General features: G+C 39.2%; 1 protein-coding gene across 2 annotated transcripts in view; it reads right to left on the reverse strand.

The window, feature by feature from the left end:
* The window catches only part of trappc8 (trafficking protein particle complex subunit 8), a 53,031-nt gene that overhangs the window by 23,834 nt on the left and 11,365 nt on the right, over positions 1 to 17,832 (reverse strand). For both annotated transcript variants that reach the window (XM_040127928.1, XM_040127927.1), the window contains exons 3-13: positions 13,021 to 13,110; positions 9,819 to 9,993; positions 9,192 to 9,345; positions 7,536 to 7,626; positions 6,502 to 6,764; positions 5,578 to 5,693; positions 5,300 to 5,450; positions 4,349 to 4,449; positions 3,275 to 3,380; positions 2,775 to 2,906; positions 1,126 to 1,350 (exon numbers count right to left, since the gene is read on the reverse strand). In XM_040127928.1, coding sequence (XP_039983862.1) covers positions 1,126 to 1,350; positions 2,775 to 2,906; positions 3,275 to 3,380; positions 4,349 to 4,449; positions 5,300 to 5,450; positions 5,578 to 5,693; positions 6,502 to 6,764; positions 7,536 to 7,626; positions 9,192 to 9,345; positions 9,819 to 9,993; positions 13,021 to 13,110 — 1,604 coding nt within the window. The remainder of the gene's footprint in view (positions 1 to 1,125; positions 1,351 to 2,774; positions 2,907 to 3,274; positions 3,381 to 4,348; positions 4,450 to 5,299; positions 5,451 to 5,577; positions 5,694 to 6,501; positions 6,765 to 7,535; positions 7,627 to 9,191; positions 9,346 to 9,818; positions 9,994 to 13,020; positions 13,111 to 17,832) is intronic.

The following is a 17,832-nucleotide window of genomic DNA, read 5'->3' on the forward strand; positions in this document are numbered from 1 at the left end:
AATGCCTTGCATTTACACTCACACAGAGGATGGCCTTCTAGTGTTTATGTCTGTTCCACTCATGTAAGAGGAAAAAAAAAATCCAAAACTTTAAGACATTCTGAACCTCAGCCGTGTGCTAATTTCCTCGTTAGCAGCATGTGCAGCTCTGCAGCCTGCTGTTTTTTTTTTTATTTCCATGTAACTGATGTTACTGTGAAAGGAGATTTGATATAATCTGGGATTTATATACCATTATGTTGTGATGTAGTTCGATTCCTGGTTTCTTTGTCTTAAAGGCTGCATTACAGTGGAGTGACATACTGTATATTTCTAAGGTTATTTGGTTCCTCTGGCTTACTGAAATAAACAGTGAATGCCTCTACCTCTTTCAGAATGATATCCATATAGTCGTTTTTTTTTTTTTTTTTTTTTAGTGTAAATCTCTAGCAAAAGCACTACTACCATCATATATTTTACAACATATAGGTTTTGTGATATTTGATTTTGTCATTACTAACATTGACAAGCTCCAAATTCATGTTACTAGGTCATGTTAGGTAGTCTGATTCAACAGACGGGTCACGTTGTCATTGTTTTATTACTTTGAGACTCATTACCTTACACACTGGTTGTCAGGGATTCAGACTTTTTGCAAGACACGTTACGGTAAACAACACGTCAATCTAATGTGCTTTTCATAATGAATTAACATAGGATAAAAGTCATGGGCATATAAATAGGATATAAAAAGAACAAACTATAACAGGGAATTTAAAAAAAAAAAGAAAAAGCTTTTAATCATTCTTCGACTCCACGACATTTATTTCAGCTTCATCTTTGTTCAACTGGCACATCCAATCACTTACTCAGTAACTGTATATGACCACAGTCACCTGGTGATATCACTGTGTAAATCTGTGTCTGGTCCTCATAATTATTGTTGTAAGATATTTTGCTGTCTTCCTGAATCTGAGCTGGTGGATGCATGTAGATGTCAAGGTTTGAGAATGGAGCCTTGGGTTCTCCATGTCATTGTTATTCACTCAGGTGTATGATTACTGATTGACACAAAGTAGTGTTTATCCTGTAATGAAAAGTAATAAGTGATTTTAGCATACAGACATGGTTACAAACTGTTGTTACCTTATAAACATAGAGATACTCTCTGAGAAAGGCACCCTGCTGTGTGGCTGTCTGTCTACTGTCATTGCTCAGGATCTGTCTGAAGGCTATTACAGCGCTCTCTGGTTGGCGAAGTGTGAAGGACTGACGACCAATTGTGAAGTTGATGTGGTCTTCTGCCAAAGACCAGCCCCTTTCCTTGTACACCTGCATGGCTTGGTAGTAACAGCGCAGTGCGTGCCTCCTCTACATGAAGAGACAGCAGAGAGGGCATGGGACAGGAGAAGGAAGGAGACTGTGAGGTACACAATGCAACCAACATAGAGCTGAAAATACAGTAAGGAGGAAGAGGAGTATAAGGAGTGTGAGGACATGAAAAGTTTTATTAAGATGCCCCTTCTGACAGCCTATTACTCAAGTTTCATAATGGATCACTGAACCGACAACTCACTCCATATTTTGTCTTCTTCACCACTCAGCTGAAATAAATTTTTTTCTGACCTGAGTGTTCATCTGATTGTGCTTTCATAACCCCAGGATTCCTGTCTCATATAGCATCTTCTCTAACACTGACAGTAAATCAAACAGTGTGGAAGTTAAATCAAGTACTTCACTAGGGAAAACTCAGCTCAAAGAAATGTAACTTAATTTAACATGCACATAGCTACACTGACGTCATTCTCTCTTGGCTGACAAAGCAACTGCCTAAATAAGCCCTTCAATCTACAGCAGACTCAATCTGGGGTGAACCATATTTCTCACAGGGGTATGATTTTCACCTAAAACAGGTGAAATAAGGTTACGTTTATCAATAAATATACAAAGTACATTAGACTTCAAAATAGCTTACCATATTATGTATGGACTCTATAACCATTGCAAATTAACCGAATCACAATCAGCATAGTAAATTTAAGTGTTTGGGGGCCTCCATGGCACTGCCACTCAGCCTTGCAGCCAATTTGCCCCAGTGGCCACTCACGGTATTGCAACGACAAAAATCCCCTGCGGCCCAAGAAGCATTTTCCCCATAGACCACCATTATAAAAGAAATGTCCATAAAACTGCTGACAGGACTCCTCCAACTTCAACCAAGATCGGCTTTTACTTTTTCTACTATGATTTTTTTAATTCATGGAGGTTTTATATTTGTAAAGGTTTCCCAGAGCCTAGAAAAGTGACTTTTATTTTTTTGATGTTGTACCCATATAAAGTCTATGGGCAAAGTGGGAAAAAGTAGGCGGGGCCAGCAGGTGAAACACTAATGTGAATGTGCATTAATGCACATGGTGATTATGATAATCAAGAGCAAAGAAAGATAACAATTAACAATTCAGGATTGAATTAATAAAAAATAACTATACTTAAACAACTCTATCCGTGTTTTAATTTAACCAGAAAATGTTGTAACACTCAAACAAACCTGGAATGGTAAGTGTTTGCAATGCTACAGATTAAAGATCGAAATTTGGCTAAAATGAACAAAAAACAAGCATGGTTATGAGAATTATAAGGTGTAAATGGGGACAAATAGAGTGTTATCACCCACTTTGTCACAGACAGGCAAATCCCCTCATTCACAGGTATAACCTTTTTTAGAGCTCCGGCCACAGACCTGGGCACCTGTGTTAAGTCAGACCACATAGATCACTGATGGTGGAAAGACTCACCTGTTCTGCTTTGCTGAAACGATGACCAGCCAGGATCATATGGAAGGCAAACTTGCGCACCATGGGATTACGCATATTAATAAAGCAGTGTGCGGCCTGTTCCAACAGCAGAGCACTACGCAGGTCGGAGTCCTGGACAAAAAAATAAAGATCCAAGTAGAACAACACAACACGGTACATTGCATTGTGGGATAATTTGTGTCCACTATAAAGATAATATAAATATAAATATAAAAATTCTCATTCTGACAACACTACAAAACTCCCAATGCGCTACATACAGTGAAGAACCAGTGAGCAAGTGAAAGTAAGCAATTTATGAGAAAAAAAAAGGTATTTATCAGACAAGTAAACACAGTTTATCACAGTTTTATCTGTGTATATGAGAACTACCGGAGTATGGCATGCATGTGTCCCTATAAGGGCAGAGACAAGTGTGCACTGCACCTGGGGCATTTCCAAACATACAACAAGACTGAAAACAATGTGGGTTTCCTCACCTCGCTGGTCATCTTAATGAGGAGAGTTGCAGCCTCTGAGTATTTTCCCTGACTCTTGAGTATCTCAGCGCTGAGTAAAGCACATCGCTCAGCCAGCACCATGTTCCTGTAGAGGGTGGAAGGAAGAGGTGCTGTCAGGAGAAAAAAATTGTAACATGCTGGGCCAAAGCCAAGCACACTGACAACTGCCAGACACACAGAAGGAATTTCATAAAAGATAAGCTCTGACACACTTGTCAAGTAATGAGTTAAGAGCCAAAGCATGTGCCTTGTGTATTATACTTCAGTAATCCAAACTTTGTCATACATTTGTCTGTCCTCAAAATGCAACATCATGGTGAATCGGGGTTTGCAAGCTTCTTGAGAACTCATGGGCAATTTTGTTTCAAGCTGGCCCTGACGGGGTCCCCCAAGGTAAACTCAGGTGAGGAGCCATGCAGTACAAAGTGCAGTTCATGAATGACTAATACGATTGGGTCAGAAATATTAGGCTTAGCCCTGAATGGAACAAGGACATTAGTGGCCACCTCTGACCAGGACTGGAAGTGGTCTTGCAAGGGAGCAAGTTATCAGGTTCAGCCTGGAAACAACATATATTTGTTTTTTATTAAATTTTTTCAATAGTGTTCAGTAGTTTTAAAAGTCTCAGATTAGATTTATGAACCCAAAGCCCTGAGAATAACTGTAGCTGTACTTGACAACCAAAGTGTTTCAAAAGTGAGAAGGTCATGGCTCACAGCAGTGAGCACTGATCCTATAATCCGGACACCACCAAACATCGTTCGTGACCCAGACGAAACCCTGCTGTCAAAGGTAACACGACACACTTCAAATATGTTCCTGGATAAATACCCATGACACAAAATAAATTTACATAAAAATCATGAAAGTAGATATATTAACCACCTGAAACTTTTGTTAAGGTACACAATGAAATAATCAATTTGGTTGGCCTCTAAGTGTTAGTTATAACAAGGGATCTGGTGGTTACTGAAATAGCACAATAGCCTATCCAAAAAACTACTTTAAACTGAAACAGCTGACAGAAAAAAACATGATTTAATTAAGTCATACTTGCAGACATCTCTGTACGTCTGTATTGCAGTGTCCATGTAATGTGCTGGATACGGTCTGGGAGCTCCAGCTTGCAGAAAGGCTGACACTGCAGCCATTTCCTACAGAAGAAACATCATGATAATGACTTAACACACAGGAGTTTAAGTGAGATTGTGTGACTTTTAAAAGAAGAAGAAACAAATTCTTACGACTGAAAAGTTGAATTGATAGGCAGATAGGCTGTTGTGCTGCAGGTAATGACCAGGAGATACAGAGGTGCATTTTTAAAGCTGAAAGAGGTACAGCCAAATTCTTTTGTGTATCCTTGCAAAACAAGTGCTGGTAGTAGCTTGGTGATATGGTGATTACTGTGCACTCTGTCACTAACCACACTCTAAGTTTAAGTCAATTCAAGGAATTGACAGGAGACCGCAGACCATACTGCATCTTGTTTACTGGAGCAGCGTATATTCCTACAGAGGAGGGTTAAATCACAATGGATGGTGTGGCACAGCTAGTATGATAGCATCCTCTATTTTGGACACTTTGCTTCTCCATTTCCTCAAGGTTAGCACTGTCAAGAAAGTTTACTCTTGGTCAACAGTGAAATTTGCATGCCAAATTTAACCAAAGTGCAAAAGCTCAGCACAAACTGATTTTACTGAAATTTCACTGTTTTCAACAGTATTGTGACAGAGCTCTTGAGTGAGCTCACAAAAAGTACTACAGGCTCTGCTCTTTGGCACACACTCAACAAAAATGGAAGATTATAAGCTTCACACACAGCGAAAAACTGTGTTCATTACTTTCAGAAATTTCATCTGAAACTGAACCACCTGTGAGAGAGGCCTGCTTTAGACTAGATATCCTTATTGCAGCTCTAAAACTTGAGTTGGGGAAATATTGCTATCAACACACAGTCCTCATATAGGACAGAAAAAAGGTGTATGTGAATGTGCTTGTTCTCACCAGTGCCCCTGCAGCATACAGCATGGCCTGGTCTGACAGGAAGTCTTTCTTAGCAGTGTGGTAACAGCTGTAGGCCAGCTCATAGTGCTGAACCAGGAAGCAAAGGTCAGCCATCTTCCTGATCTGCAACTCAGGGGCTTCCTGGGGATATCTGACATCACAGACATTAAATGTCAAACCAGCAATGTAGATTATATAGCATTGTAAATATAAATTCATGGGAGCCCAGTTGAAGTTTCATATAAAGTGTGATGAAGGCGTAGTGGTGGGGAGCTTACAGAAGACCCAATGTGCTCTTTGGTTCATTGATGCTCTTCTCTGGAGCTTTCCCTCCACCAAACCACTTCTTGGTCGCAGTGAACAGAGACCGACTCAGACCTTTCCTGGAGACCAGCTGTGGACAGAGAGGCAGATCATATGTCTGAGTGCTGGGAGGATGTTGGGGGGGTGTTAGGTTAAACAGCACCAGTACAGCTGAGTCCGGTTGATCTGACTGTGCAACAGCTAGTGTTGCTCTCACAAGCCGCTGCTTATAATCAGCTCCTTGCAATTACTGAACTTCAGGGTTCAACAGTTATGGTGTAAAACACGAAGTGCTATATACACTACTGGTCAAAAGTTTTACAACACCTCAATTTTTCCAGCTGTCATTGAAATTTCACTAGTTCAAGTCCAGTGAAAAACATTAAATGGTACAAAGGTCAGTGATAAACTGTCCAAGGTAAAAAAAAAATAAAAAATAAGTTTGTACATTTCACAGAAAATGGGCCTTTTTCAGGGATTGAGAAATGAGTTCATTTACAGCTTTCCTGCAGCAATGGTGGTAAATAAAGCTTTGGAAGTTGATGCAAACAATTCCTACAGGTGGCCCAACTTTTGTTGATGACTGACAAACCCTCTGATGCATTATTAGGACAGCAACTACATCCTCCAAAATGACTAAGCAGTTTAATCAACACTTCACCCCGGAATATCAAAGTCAGTTATAGTTACTTGCAGTTGGACCAAAAGATTTTTATTCTGTTAGTGTTCTCTGTCCATCTCTGTAAATCAATTTGATAATAATTGAACATATTTCAGGAGAAACTGGAATTGAATACATTGCTGAAGTTTGGAGAGCAGTTTTGGTGATACAGTCACAGTGCTCATTTATCACAATCAAATAATTTAAATATATCGAGGGTCAAGACATGGAGTTGTACCTGGTCGTTGAGCTGTCTGATGTTCTTCTCTATGTGTGGCAGGAGGCCTCTGAAGGTAAACTCTTGGATGAACTGTCTAATGTGGTCATGGTCATTCAGGGTCAGAGATGCCCCGTGGCTCCCTGCTCCACCCGCCATACTCTCTGGATCTCTTGCACCTTTCTTCACGTCAGTGTTAACAGTGCTGAGGGTGTGCAGGCTACCTGAGCTGCTTGCTGTGTCCAGCTGCAGAGGATGACTTTCCAGGCTGTTGCACACTCCGTCTGGTAGGAAACAGTGTCAAAACTAAGCTCACTCTCTGATAAATCAGGGGATTTAACATTACCTGTTACTCAGTGTTGTTAAGGGGTTCCTGATGAGGCAACCTATGATCATAGTCATTACAGGCATGCAGTTTTGGTGTTGGAGGGCCAGATTAATGATGGATATCCATTTGCCCTAAACCTGATAGGCAATCAGGTCAAATCAAAATGCCTTTAGTATTGCATGGCTGACACCAACACATTTTGGCTAAAAGCCTTGTCAGGGTGTTTTTTTGTGTGTTTGTGTGTTATTTTGGTGCCAAGTACAAAGCACGCAGAGCAAAGTGGGGGGAGAGGCACAAACGTCAGATGGTTATTCAAATAAGACAGCACAAGGAGAGTCATTAGTATTTTTGGAAAACGTGTCTTCGATTTTGCACTGAGAACAGACATTTTTAAGACAGTTTTATTTATTGCCATTATCACTTCAGTCATTTGTACCAGTAACTTTCCAGGAGGTGGAAGGATGGAAGGAGAAAATGTTGTGTAGCGATTGCCTTAAGTATTGCTTATTCATTTTACAGAAAAAATTTAATTAGATGTGTGCCACCAGTTTGAGCCAACGAGAAATCTTTCTGTGCACTGCCACACACACACACACACACACACACACACACACACACACACACACACACACACACACACACACACACACACACACACACACACACACACACACACACACACACAAAACTTAAATTAGTATATTGAGGAACTGTTGAATTGACTGACCTTTCTCTGTTAAGTGATAGCAGTCCATTTCAGCTGCACTGGTATTGTTCTCAACAGCAGCAGTATTCACAGTTTGATCATCAAGCATATCCTGCAATAAGGGTCACAATGTTAAAACGACGCACATTTTTGACAGTAAACATAACAGCCTAATACTCTGACTGATTCATGCGTTGATGTGTTGTGCTCTCTAGCAACCCTGTCACTACTGCTGAGTCGAACTGAACTGAGTGAAAGCACAGATGTTGGGGTTCAATCACAATAACCCCCTCCAAAAGATTAAAGTAGTTTGTATGCATGTGCAAGTTTACCAAGTCTCATAACACACGTATAAAACACAGTGACTTCAGAAAAAATTCAAACCCCTTGACTTTATGCACACTTTGTGTTGTACATTTAAGTTTAAATGGTTAAATTGCCATTTTTGCCCATCAATCTACACACAATAAACCATAATGACAAAATGAAAAAAAGTTTGTATAAATTTCTGCACACCTGTTTACATTAGGTCCCACAATTCACACTGCACTTCAGGACAAAAACCAAGCCACTAAGTCCAGAGAACTCTACGTAGACGTCTGTGATAAAACTGTGGTGAGGAATAGATCAGGACAAGGGTATAAAACCATTTCTAATGCTTTACGTGTTCCCAGGAGCAAAGTGGCCTCAACAAGGAACTGAGGGTGAACTGGTCCAAAATTGAGGGAGGGATGAATGAAGCCAAACACAAGGAGGCCCTTGAAGAACACCTGATCCACAGTGCATGCGACCTAAGACTGGGGCAACGGTTCACCTTTCAGCACAACAATGACCTGAAGCATTAAACCAAGAAAATGCTGGAGTAGCTTCTGGTCTCTGACTGTCCCTGAGCGAAACCTGATAGAACATCTGTGGAGAGACCTGAAGATGGCAGGTCACAGACCCTTTGCTGTCCAATCTGATGGTGCTTGAGAGGATGTGCCAGGAAGAATGGGATAAACTGCCCATTCCAGGGGCAAAGCTTCTAGAGACTTGCCCATTTAGACTAGCAGCTGTAATTGGTGCCAGAGGGGCTTCTACAAAGTACTGCAGTAATAGTCTGAATACTTTTGTACATGAGAGATGCCATTTTTTGATTTTTTAATAAACTTCCTAAATTTTCACTTTTCTGAATGAATGAAAACACATACATACACGCACAGACACATACATACACACGCGCACATACACAAAAACAGAAATAAATGAATGGGGTCTGAAAGCTGTAAAACTGTAGGTGAATGACACAGGCTGTTTAGTATTTAAACTGGCATTACTTGCAAGTGTATTATTATGAATTGACAAATGTCTGATTTCTTCTATTGTAATCAGATTACATAAATAATTTAAAAAAATCCGGGTAACAAGACATTTTTTGAGTGGAAATTTGATCAGGAAACACATTCAAACAGTATCTACAGTAGCTAGCAGAACTGCGGGCCAGCAGCGACACGCTGCAGGCAGACTGTCTAGCCAGACTGACTTTCCGGCCCACCACTGACCCAGCTTGCACTTCAGTGGTCCTAAGTCAGACTTGTGAAATTTGTTTTTATTTTATTTCCAAAGTTTAACTTTGCCATAGCTAATGACGCTGGACCATGCTCAGTCACTACTTGTGGAGGAAGCTACAGTGTTTACCTGGTTATGCAGATTATTCCTGTGCAGGTACTGACTCCAGGGGTCTGGAATCTGTTCATCTTCTTCAACTGAGAAGGTACGAGAGTTCATTTTCAATAGATAGCAGCCCTGAGGACCATACCTCTGTTTCATATCCTCATACACCGTTTCTGCCCTGGAGAGGAAGGAGGAACATTGAGCAAACACAGAACAGCTTACTCTTACTAAAACCAAACCCCTACAACAGCATGACATGTTTTTTTGCAAACTCATCAACAGTAACTCTTTAAAAAAAACAAAAAAACCCACATTTAACAATGTTGACTATTTAGCGATTCAAATTCGATTTTTAAAAACATAATCTTTAACACTGCTTGCTTTTCTCTAAACATGCATCGACATCTTTTAAATCAAGATCCGGTCCAAGAAGACAATAATCCCAAAACTAGTAGACTGGTCATTCATATTTCTTTCGTACAACATGGAATATTTCAGTAATGCCACCCATTTGCACAGAGACTCATGAAGGAAAATAATGCTAATGTTACACAAGCTTAGTTGTGTAATGGTATCTTGTACAGTACTACAACTCTAACTGGCAGATCTGCAGAAATCTATACGTGTGCATAGTAAAGCTTCTTTAAGTACCTTTGTTCATCCCCCTCGCTCATGTCATGCAATAAGACGTAGTACTTGAGAGTGTTGGGGATAAACCACTTTGGTTTAGTGTATTCTCCACTGTGCTGAATCCTGTGCTGCTCTTGGGAAAGCTTGAGGAACTGCTCCACAGGAACTGCCTCAGTGGACGACACCACCAGCAGGCCTGTCACAAACAGGATGTCAAGGACACAACTGTAAACCATGTGGATCCATCAGCAAAGAGAAGATACACTGAACCTGAAAGGTCTATGGGAGCAGAAGCAGCTGCTACTACTACTGCTATTGCTACTGCTACTGCTATTGCTGCTGCTGCTGCTATTGCTGCTGCTGCTGCTATTGCTGCTGCTGCTGCTATTGCTGCTGCTATTGCTGCTATTGCTGCTGATATTGCTGCTGCTGAATTCTCAGATGATTTTTATCAAGTTTAGTCCTTATTAAAGATGAAGTACTTATAGTAGGTGATTTCAATATTCATGTTGACATTGATAATGAGCGTTAGAACTGCGTTTATCTCATGGTTAGACTCAATTGGCTTCGCTCAGGGTTTAAATAAACCCACTCACTGTTTTAACCACACCCTGGACCTTCTTCTTACTAATGGCATAGAGATTGAACATTTAATAGTCTTTCCACAGAATCCTCTTTTATCAGACCATAGTTTGGTAACTTAAATTCCTATTGCTGGACTACACACCATTAGGCAGAAATGTCTTTAGTAAATTTCTATCTGATAGTGCTGTAGCTAAATTTAAGGAACTGATTCCATCAGCACTTAATTCACTGCCATGTTACAATATAACAGAACTCCTATGCTAACTTCAGTTCCTCCCAAATTGATCATCTTGTTGATAGTGCTGCAGGCTCAATAAGAATGACACTTGACTTTATTGTCCCTCTACAGAAGAAAATAATAAAACAAAGGAGGTTAGCTCCATGGTTTAACTCCCAAACCCGCACATTAATGCAAACAAGGTGAAAACTTGAAAGGATATGGTTTTCTACCAAACTGGAAGAATCCCATTTAGCCTGGCAGGATAGTCTTTAAACATATAGGAAGGCCCTCTGTAATGCCAGAGCAGCCTATTACTCATCTTTGACAGAGGAAAATATAAACAACCCTAGCATTTTTCAGCACTGTAGCCAGGCTGACAGTCATAGCTCCATTGATCCATTTATTCCTATAGTTCTCAATAGTAACGACTTCATGATAACTAGCACTGATTTATCTTCAAACACTTTAGAAACAGCTTTAAAACCTGATATATACTTGGACTGTTTTTCTCCCATCGACCTTCGCCAGCTAACTTCAACAATGTCTTCATCTAAACCTTCAATCTGTCTCTTAGTGCCCATCCCAACTAGGCTGCTTAAGGAAGTTTTACCCTTAGCTATCACTTCTTTAATATATATAATCAATATGTCTTTATTAACAGGCTATGTTCCGCAGTCATTTAAAACAGCTGTAATTAAACCTCTTCCTAAAAAGCCTACACTTGATCCATATGTCTTAGCCAACTATAGACCCACATCTAACCTTCCCTCTCTCTCTAAAATCCTTGAGAAAGCACAGAGACAGCACTGGTGAAAGTGACAAATGATCTACTAATTGCATTGGACAAAGGACTTGTCTCCATACTTGTCTTGTTAGATCTTAGTGCTACATGTGACACTATTGACCATCACATCCTATTACAGAGACTGGAAAATTTGATTGGCCTTAAAGGAATCACTCTAATCTGGTTTAGGTCCTATTTATCAGATCGGTTTCAGTTTGTTCACTTTAACGATAAATCCTCCATATACTCAAAAACTAGTCATGGAGTTCCACAAGGTTCTGTGCTTGGACCAGTTCTATTCACCTTATATACGCTTCCTTTAGGCAACATTATTAGGAAACACTCCATAAAGTTCCATTGTTACGTAGATTATACCTTGCTAATCTTCAAGCATCCCTTAATGACATAAAGACCTGGATGACCAGCAACTTTCTGCTGTTACACTCAGACAAAACTGAAGTTATTGTATTGCAGGCCTGCAGCACCTCAGAAACTGACATACTGACAGGAACTAGGAAAAGAAATCATATTTCTCCTGTGTGAGCTTCTCTGCAATGGTTTCCCTGTAAAATCCAGAATAGAATTTAAAATCCTCCTCCTCACCTAAAAAGCCCCTAATGGTCGCGCACCATCATATCTTAAAAGAGCTCATAGTACCTGTTAATCCACTAGAACACTGCGATCCCTGAACGTTGGCTCACTTGTGGTTCCTAGAGTCTCCAAAAGATGAATGGGAGGCAGAGCCTTCACTTATCAGGCTCCTCTACATTGGAACCATCCTCCAGTTTGGGTCAAGGAGGCAGACACCCTCTCCACATTTAAGAGTAGGCTTAAAACCTTCCTTTTTGATAAAGCTTACAGTTAGGGCTGGCTCAGGCTTGGCTTGAACCACCCCCTAGTTATGCTGCTATAGGCACAGACTGCTGGGTGACTTCCCATAATGCACCACGCTCCGCTCTCCTCCTCTTCCTCTCCATCTGTAGTCATTCATCAATGCCATCCCATCAATGCTCGTTACTAACTTGACTTCTTTCTCCCATAGTTTTTTGATTTCTCCTCTCTCTGCTCTCGTCGCTTTCTGCAGGTATTTCTGCCCCTGGTGCTAGAGAGTATGGATCTGGGATTACAAACCATTAGCTTTTGGTATTATGATTATCATTATTATTATTATTATCATATTTAGTCTTATTATTATTATTATTATATTTAGTCTTATTATTTGCCCTATTATAATAATTATTAGTGTTATTATTAGTCTCATTATTATTATACATCCTTATGTGGTAACCCCCCCCCCCATTTCTCTCTCAACACAGCCGGTCGATGCAGAGGGCCTGATTTGATGTGCTTTGAAGTTTTCGAGGATGATTCTGAATACAGTTCACTAATTTTTACCACTAACAATTCCATACATGCAGTAAAACCTGTTACTTTTTATTTCGAGTTCATAAATAGCACAAACTCAGTGTTGTATTTTAACACATTCTGTGACATGAATGGTATCACACCTCTGAACCAGGACAATGCTTAATTTAATTGGAATTTAAAAAAAAAAAAAAAAAAAAAAAGACCTGACCAGATCATGTTGACTCTTCATAACCTGTTGTCAGATTTTTATGCTGTTCAAAGGATACAGGCGAGGTAGTGATTGAGGAACTCATGGTCGGACGCAGGCATTGATTGCAGAAAGTTCTCCCTGTAGGCTTCAAACCAGGGTGTGGTTGCTAGAGACACAAAGACAAAACGAGATAGAGGATTTCATCCAAGAAACACCCACCATTTTTTAATTCTATATGTTTTTCTCAAAATTAAATGACATTTCTCATACTGCCTCATCTCCTCTGTAATATCCGGGTTATGGTTTCATAAAAGTTAAATGCATGTGACATCAGTACTGCACCTGCTTGATTTTGGACAAAAAGGAGCACTAGTGAAGCATCCCCCACTCCAAAAATGTCACAAATGTATATTATTGTGGCACTGGGCACACATGCACAAACCCCATTTCCACTCTCAGTTGTCCATGAATGGATGTAGATGCATAATTAAAACTATATTTGCGGATACTGTTCCAAGACTCTTTAGACCGGTCATTGAATTGGGCAATTTCAATGACTGTGTCACTTTAAGATTAAAAGATTCTTGAAGATTCTCCAACAGCACCAGAATAGCTGTCATTACACACAACCCTTACGCACAGATGGGGCTATTTACAGCGTGTATTATATTTTAATATAGTATTATAATGTATCCATGTAAAGTACCTGTAAACCATCATCGGCGCTGATATCTCAGTCATGATTATTAAACACCAGAAACAGAGTCGATAATTAAATTCTACTTATCATTATGAAACATACTTTACAATGTACTACACAATTGAGGATTAAATGAAAGATCCTCAACACGGGGAAATGATGGTTCAAACGTAAATAAAAAGAATGATAGAATTCATAACTCATGAAGAATTTAAGAATTTTGAAATTAAGCTTATAAATGTGCCTTCAATTGAAATTTTACAGACTGTGGAACAGTCTGAGAAAAAAATAACACAACCAAGCAAACAACCTAAATAAACAATATTTTCCCGTAAGATAAGATCACCTTATATTCAGTTTAGAGAACAATGTGTACACCTGGTCTGAAGTATGCAAGAGGTTTGCATTTAATACGAAATACCATAAAATATGCATATTTACCCATAAATACCAGTTTGTGTGTGGGAAATGGCATATGTATGCTTTTGTGTGTATGCATTGTTTGTACATCTGGCCGCAGGTAGAAAATAACCAGTTATTTCATAATGTTGGCACTGTCATTATATACAAAAAAAGCGCCCACAAGACACTGCAGCTACTGGAAACTATAGGAAGACGAGTTGGGCAGCTGTGGAGCTGAGAGGACTATGACTATCCACACACGAGCCACGAAACAGTGATACCTGTGCAGTGCTTGGAGGTGCTGACTTCCAACAGTGTTTCTCTACAGGCACTGTACCATGGGATGCTAGCTTTAAGAAACTGATCTGATAGGTGGAAATAGAGAGCCAGGGCTAATGTTAGTAACATCTAATTTCCTTCAAGGTGTCCTCATTCAAAATGAAAATTTGCACATGACCAAGGGAAAAACCAGGGAGTAGAAGCAGTGCAAAGGTCTGAAACTGACAGCCAACATTCAATTCATCCAAAGTCATAAGGACTTTCATTACATCAACTATTAGAGTTTAACTTCTAGAAATAATTGTGTCATTTTAATTTGAAGTAGAGAACGCACTGAATACCACATCACTAATTCTCTAACAAATTAATAGTCATCATATTTAAATTTTCTCCAGTTCTTTCTCATACCGTCCAGGCCAGAAGTACTTGGATGGTTACACATTTTTAGTTCTTCATGCTCTTTGTTTTAACACATTCAATTTGAAATAAAATAATGTAAAATTTAATGTACTGAGGCACAGAGCCTGAAGTGGCAAAAAAGTGTAATTGTAGCAATTATCATTTTAAAATTTTTTTTTTTTTTAATTTTATTGATTGTATTAATTTTTTATTCATGTTTATTGACTGCCCTTTTTTGCTGATGACACATTATTCTGTAACTGTCTATGATCTGGTTGTTTTTATTCTGCTGCCTTGTACAACCTGCTTTTTTTGATTTGCTGCTCTATGTGAAGCACTTTGTTACAAGGGTTTAAAAAAATGCTCTATAAATAAAGATTATTATTAATAATAATAACTTATAATGTTGGTGTGAACATGGTGACACCACTAAAACAAAGTCTGTCTAATAAAGAAACACGAGCAGTCAGACAGGTTGCAAACAAACCATCACTGTATCCAGATTATCTTAACTTTATTTGGAGTTAAAACTGAAAGTGAACAGTCTTGTAATGCCGCTAATAATGCCTAATAATAAGTTACAGCAGAAAGTATGTCTAAACTGTGAAAGATGTTTCAGGGTTTCTGCAGAGTCCTTCCAGGTTTAAAAATTTTTAAGACCTTTTCAGTACCACATTGAATGCAATTACATACCTGTTTCATGATCACGAGTATGATGAAAACCAGTATTAAGATATGGCCGAGAATTATTCATTATTATATCCCATTTCAGTACTTCTCAGCAGTATATAACAATAATTCTTAATGATACAACAAATTAAATAACATGACCCAGACAAGTAGCATGAAATGGATGGATGGATTAACCATGGAAAAAAAACTATTTCAAACTCAGGTTTTTGCTCAAATCTGCACTTGCCCATTTTGAGTCCTAGCTGCTGTAGCTAGCAGTAGTGAGTTTGCCACAGGCCTCATGATGTTGACTGAATATCAGCCTCAGCCTTCTGCAGCACAGTCCACTCTCACAACAACCCCAAGTTTAATGTATAGGTGTGTAACATCTCCTTTTATAACTGACATTACTGCCTACAGTAGGCAAGAGAAATATTTAAGACTTTTGTAAATTAAAATTCAGACTTTTCAGTACCTATTAATACCTGTCTTTGAGGAAAATGAATTCAATGCTTCATTAGACCCACAGATACCCTGTGTTTAAAACTGACAGCTATGTGAATAACTTTGTGGTTGACCTGTGTTTTCACTTCCAAGTAAGTCTGACTTACCTGGAGGTTTGCTTCTAACCTGTCTGGACATCTGACTGCTATGTTTTTTTTTTTTGTTTTTTTTAAATAAAAGTTATTGAAGAAGATATATCAAATATACAGTCAGTAAATCAGATAAATTAAAATAAACTTTTGCCTGCCCATGAGACTTTATGTACCTAACCAAACCAAACCTTTTATTAAGTTATATTTTTTTAGGCTGAGCTGAGCTGTTGATGTCAGCTATAGTTCTACTGTTCGTCCTCCTGTCCTCAGGAATTTTAACTCAACAGATCAGCTGGGCTCTGGTGATTGTCCATAAACACTGTGCCTTACATACTGTGACAAAATAATCTTTACTCAAACGTCCATGAACAGACTTTTTCGGGGAAAACATCTGCGTGTACAGTGACAGTGAGTGTACTAAAATACCTCTTATCCAATATGTAATGTATATTGAAAATTAAAGCAAAGTTTAATTTAGACCGCACTGCCTCTGTTCTGTCACATTCTGAAATGTGGTGATATATCTGTACATATAAGAACCACAAAATCCACAGTGCTGTCGTTAAACTGTCCAATAAAACATGTATTTAATATGTATTGACCTTCGGACAACCTTGCAGCAACTGTTATATTTCAACTCTGAGACCAAATTTTATCATCCAAAATAAATTTTATCACATATCAAAACAGACAATGGAGTCAGCAGTAAATTACCAAAGGGCCTTTTGAGACAAGGGTCTTATCTCAGTCAATGTACCAGGCAATGTGCGTCATCGTCTGGCTGGTCATCTTGGGAGTCGGACTGTGAGCTGCTGAGATGACCATCTGTCTCAACCACTAAACCCCCGAAATGTCGAAGCAAATTTCCAGTAAGACATTATTTGGACAAACTGACCACATTTTTAAAATCTAAATAGTTACTTTTTTGCCTCGAAAACTATCAGCGTTTAATAAAGGGTTAAGTTAGGTTAGGCACACTAAGTCTAATGAGCAGGCAAAAGTAAGTATGTTGCCACTGATCCAAAGCGAGCCCTCCCTCTAGTGTCCCGGAGCACTTCTGGTTTAGTAATTCTTTTTGCATATTTTTTCGTATTTGTCGCATTTCTGGATTTGGAGCTTACATCCAGCTATGAATGTACTAACAAAAAGATGAAATGTATTGTTTTACATAGATAATCAGCTCGGAAACATTTGACTTCTTGCTTGTAAATTTGGATGTATGAATATCAAATTTGTCAAAATAACTTAATTAATAAAGTAAAACCAGAGAGCAAGAACTCCTGTAATATTCAGCATATCAATACATTTTTGGCTGGACCACAACAGCAGGTCCAGCCCTATAAACGCAAATGTCTGTGACTGACGGAGTGATAGTCTGAGTGATGTAGTTACACTATTGCTCAGCCGAAGGCTGCGTGACGGAGAGCGGAGTTTCCCCATTGGCCGTTACTCTTTCAAAATGAATTGGCACAAGCAGTTTCTATTACATCATCAGGGGACGTTTACAGGCAGTGTTGCCGATTTAGCCCCGTTATCGCTAGATTTCCCAACTTTTTTCAGACGCTTTAGTTACTCTTTCACAAAAGCACTTAGCGTCAATTATAGTGACTTTCTGGACAAACCTTAGCTACTTTCTGTAGATTAGAGTCGCCAGTGTTTCCCCGCGAGCACAAGGACAGTCTTTCTCTCCGCAGACACCAATCTCTATGCGTCTCTTTCAATTGACCGCAGGGCGGCTGACACAGCGTGAATGAGCCTCTAGCTTTCTCTCTGACCTATCATTTTACAGGTAAATATAGCTGAAATCACAGCACAGTCGTCTTTAACTTATGTGTGTGAT

This window comes from Xiphias gladius, chromosome 6 (assembly GCF_016859285.1).
Source record: "Xiphias gladius isolate SHS-SW01 ecotype Sanya breed wild chromosome 6, ASM1685928v1, whole genome shotgun sequence".
In the NCBI taxonomy this organism is placed as follows: Eukaryota; Metazoa; Chordata; class Actinopteri; order Istiophoriformes; family Xiphiidae; genus Xiphias; species Xiphias gladius.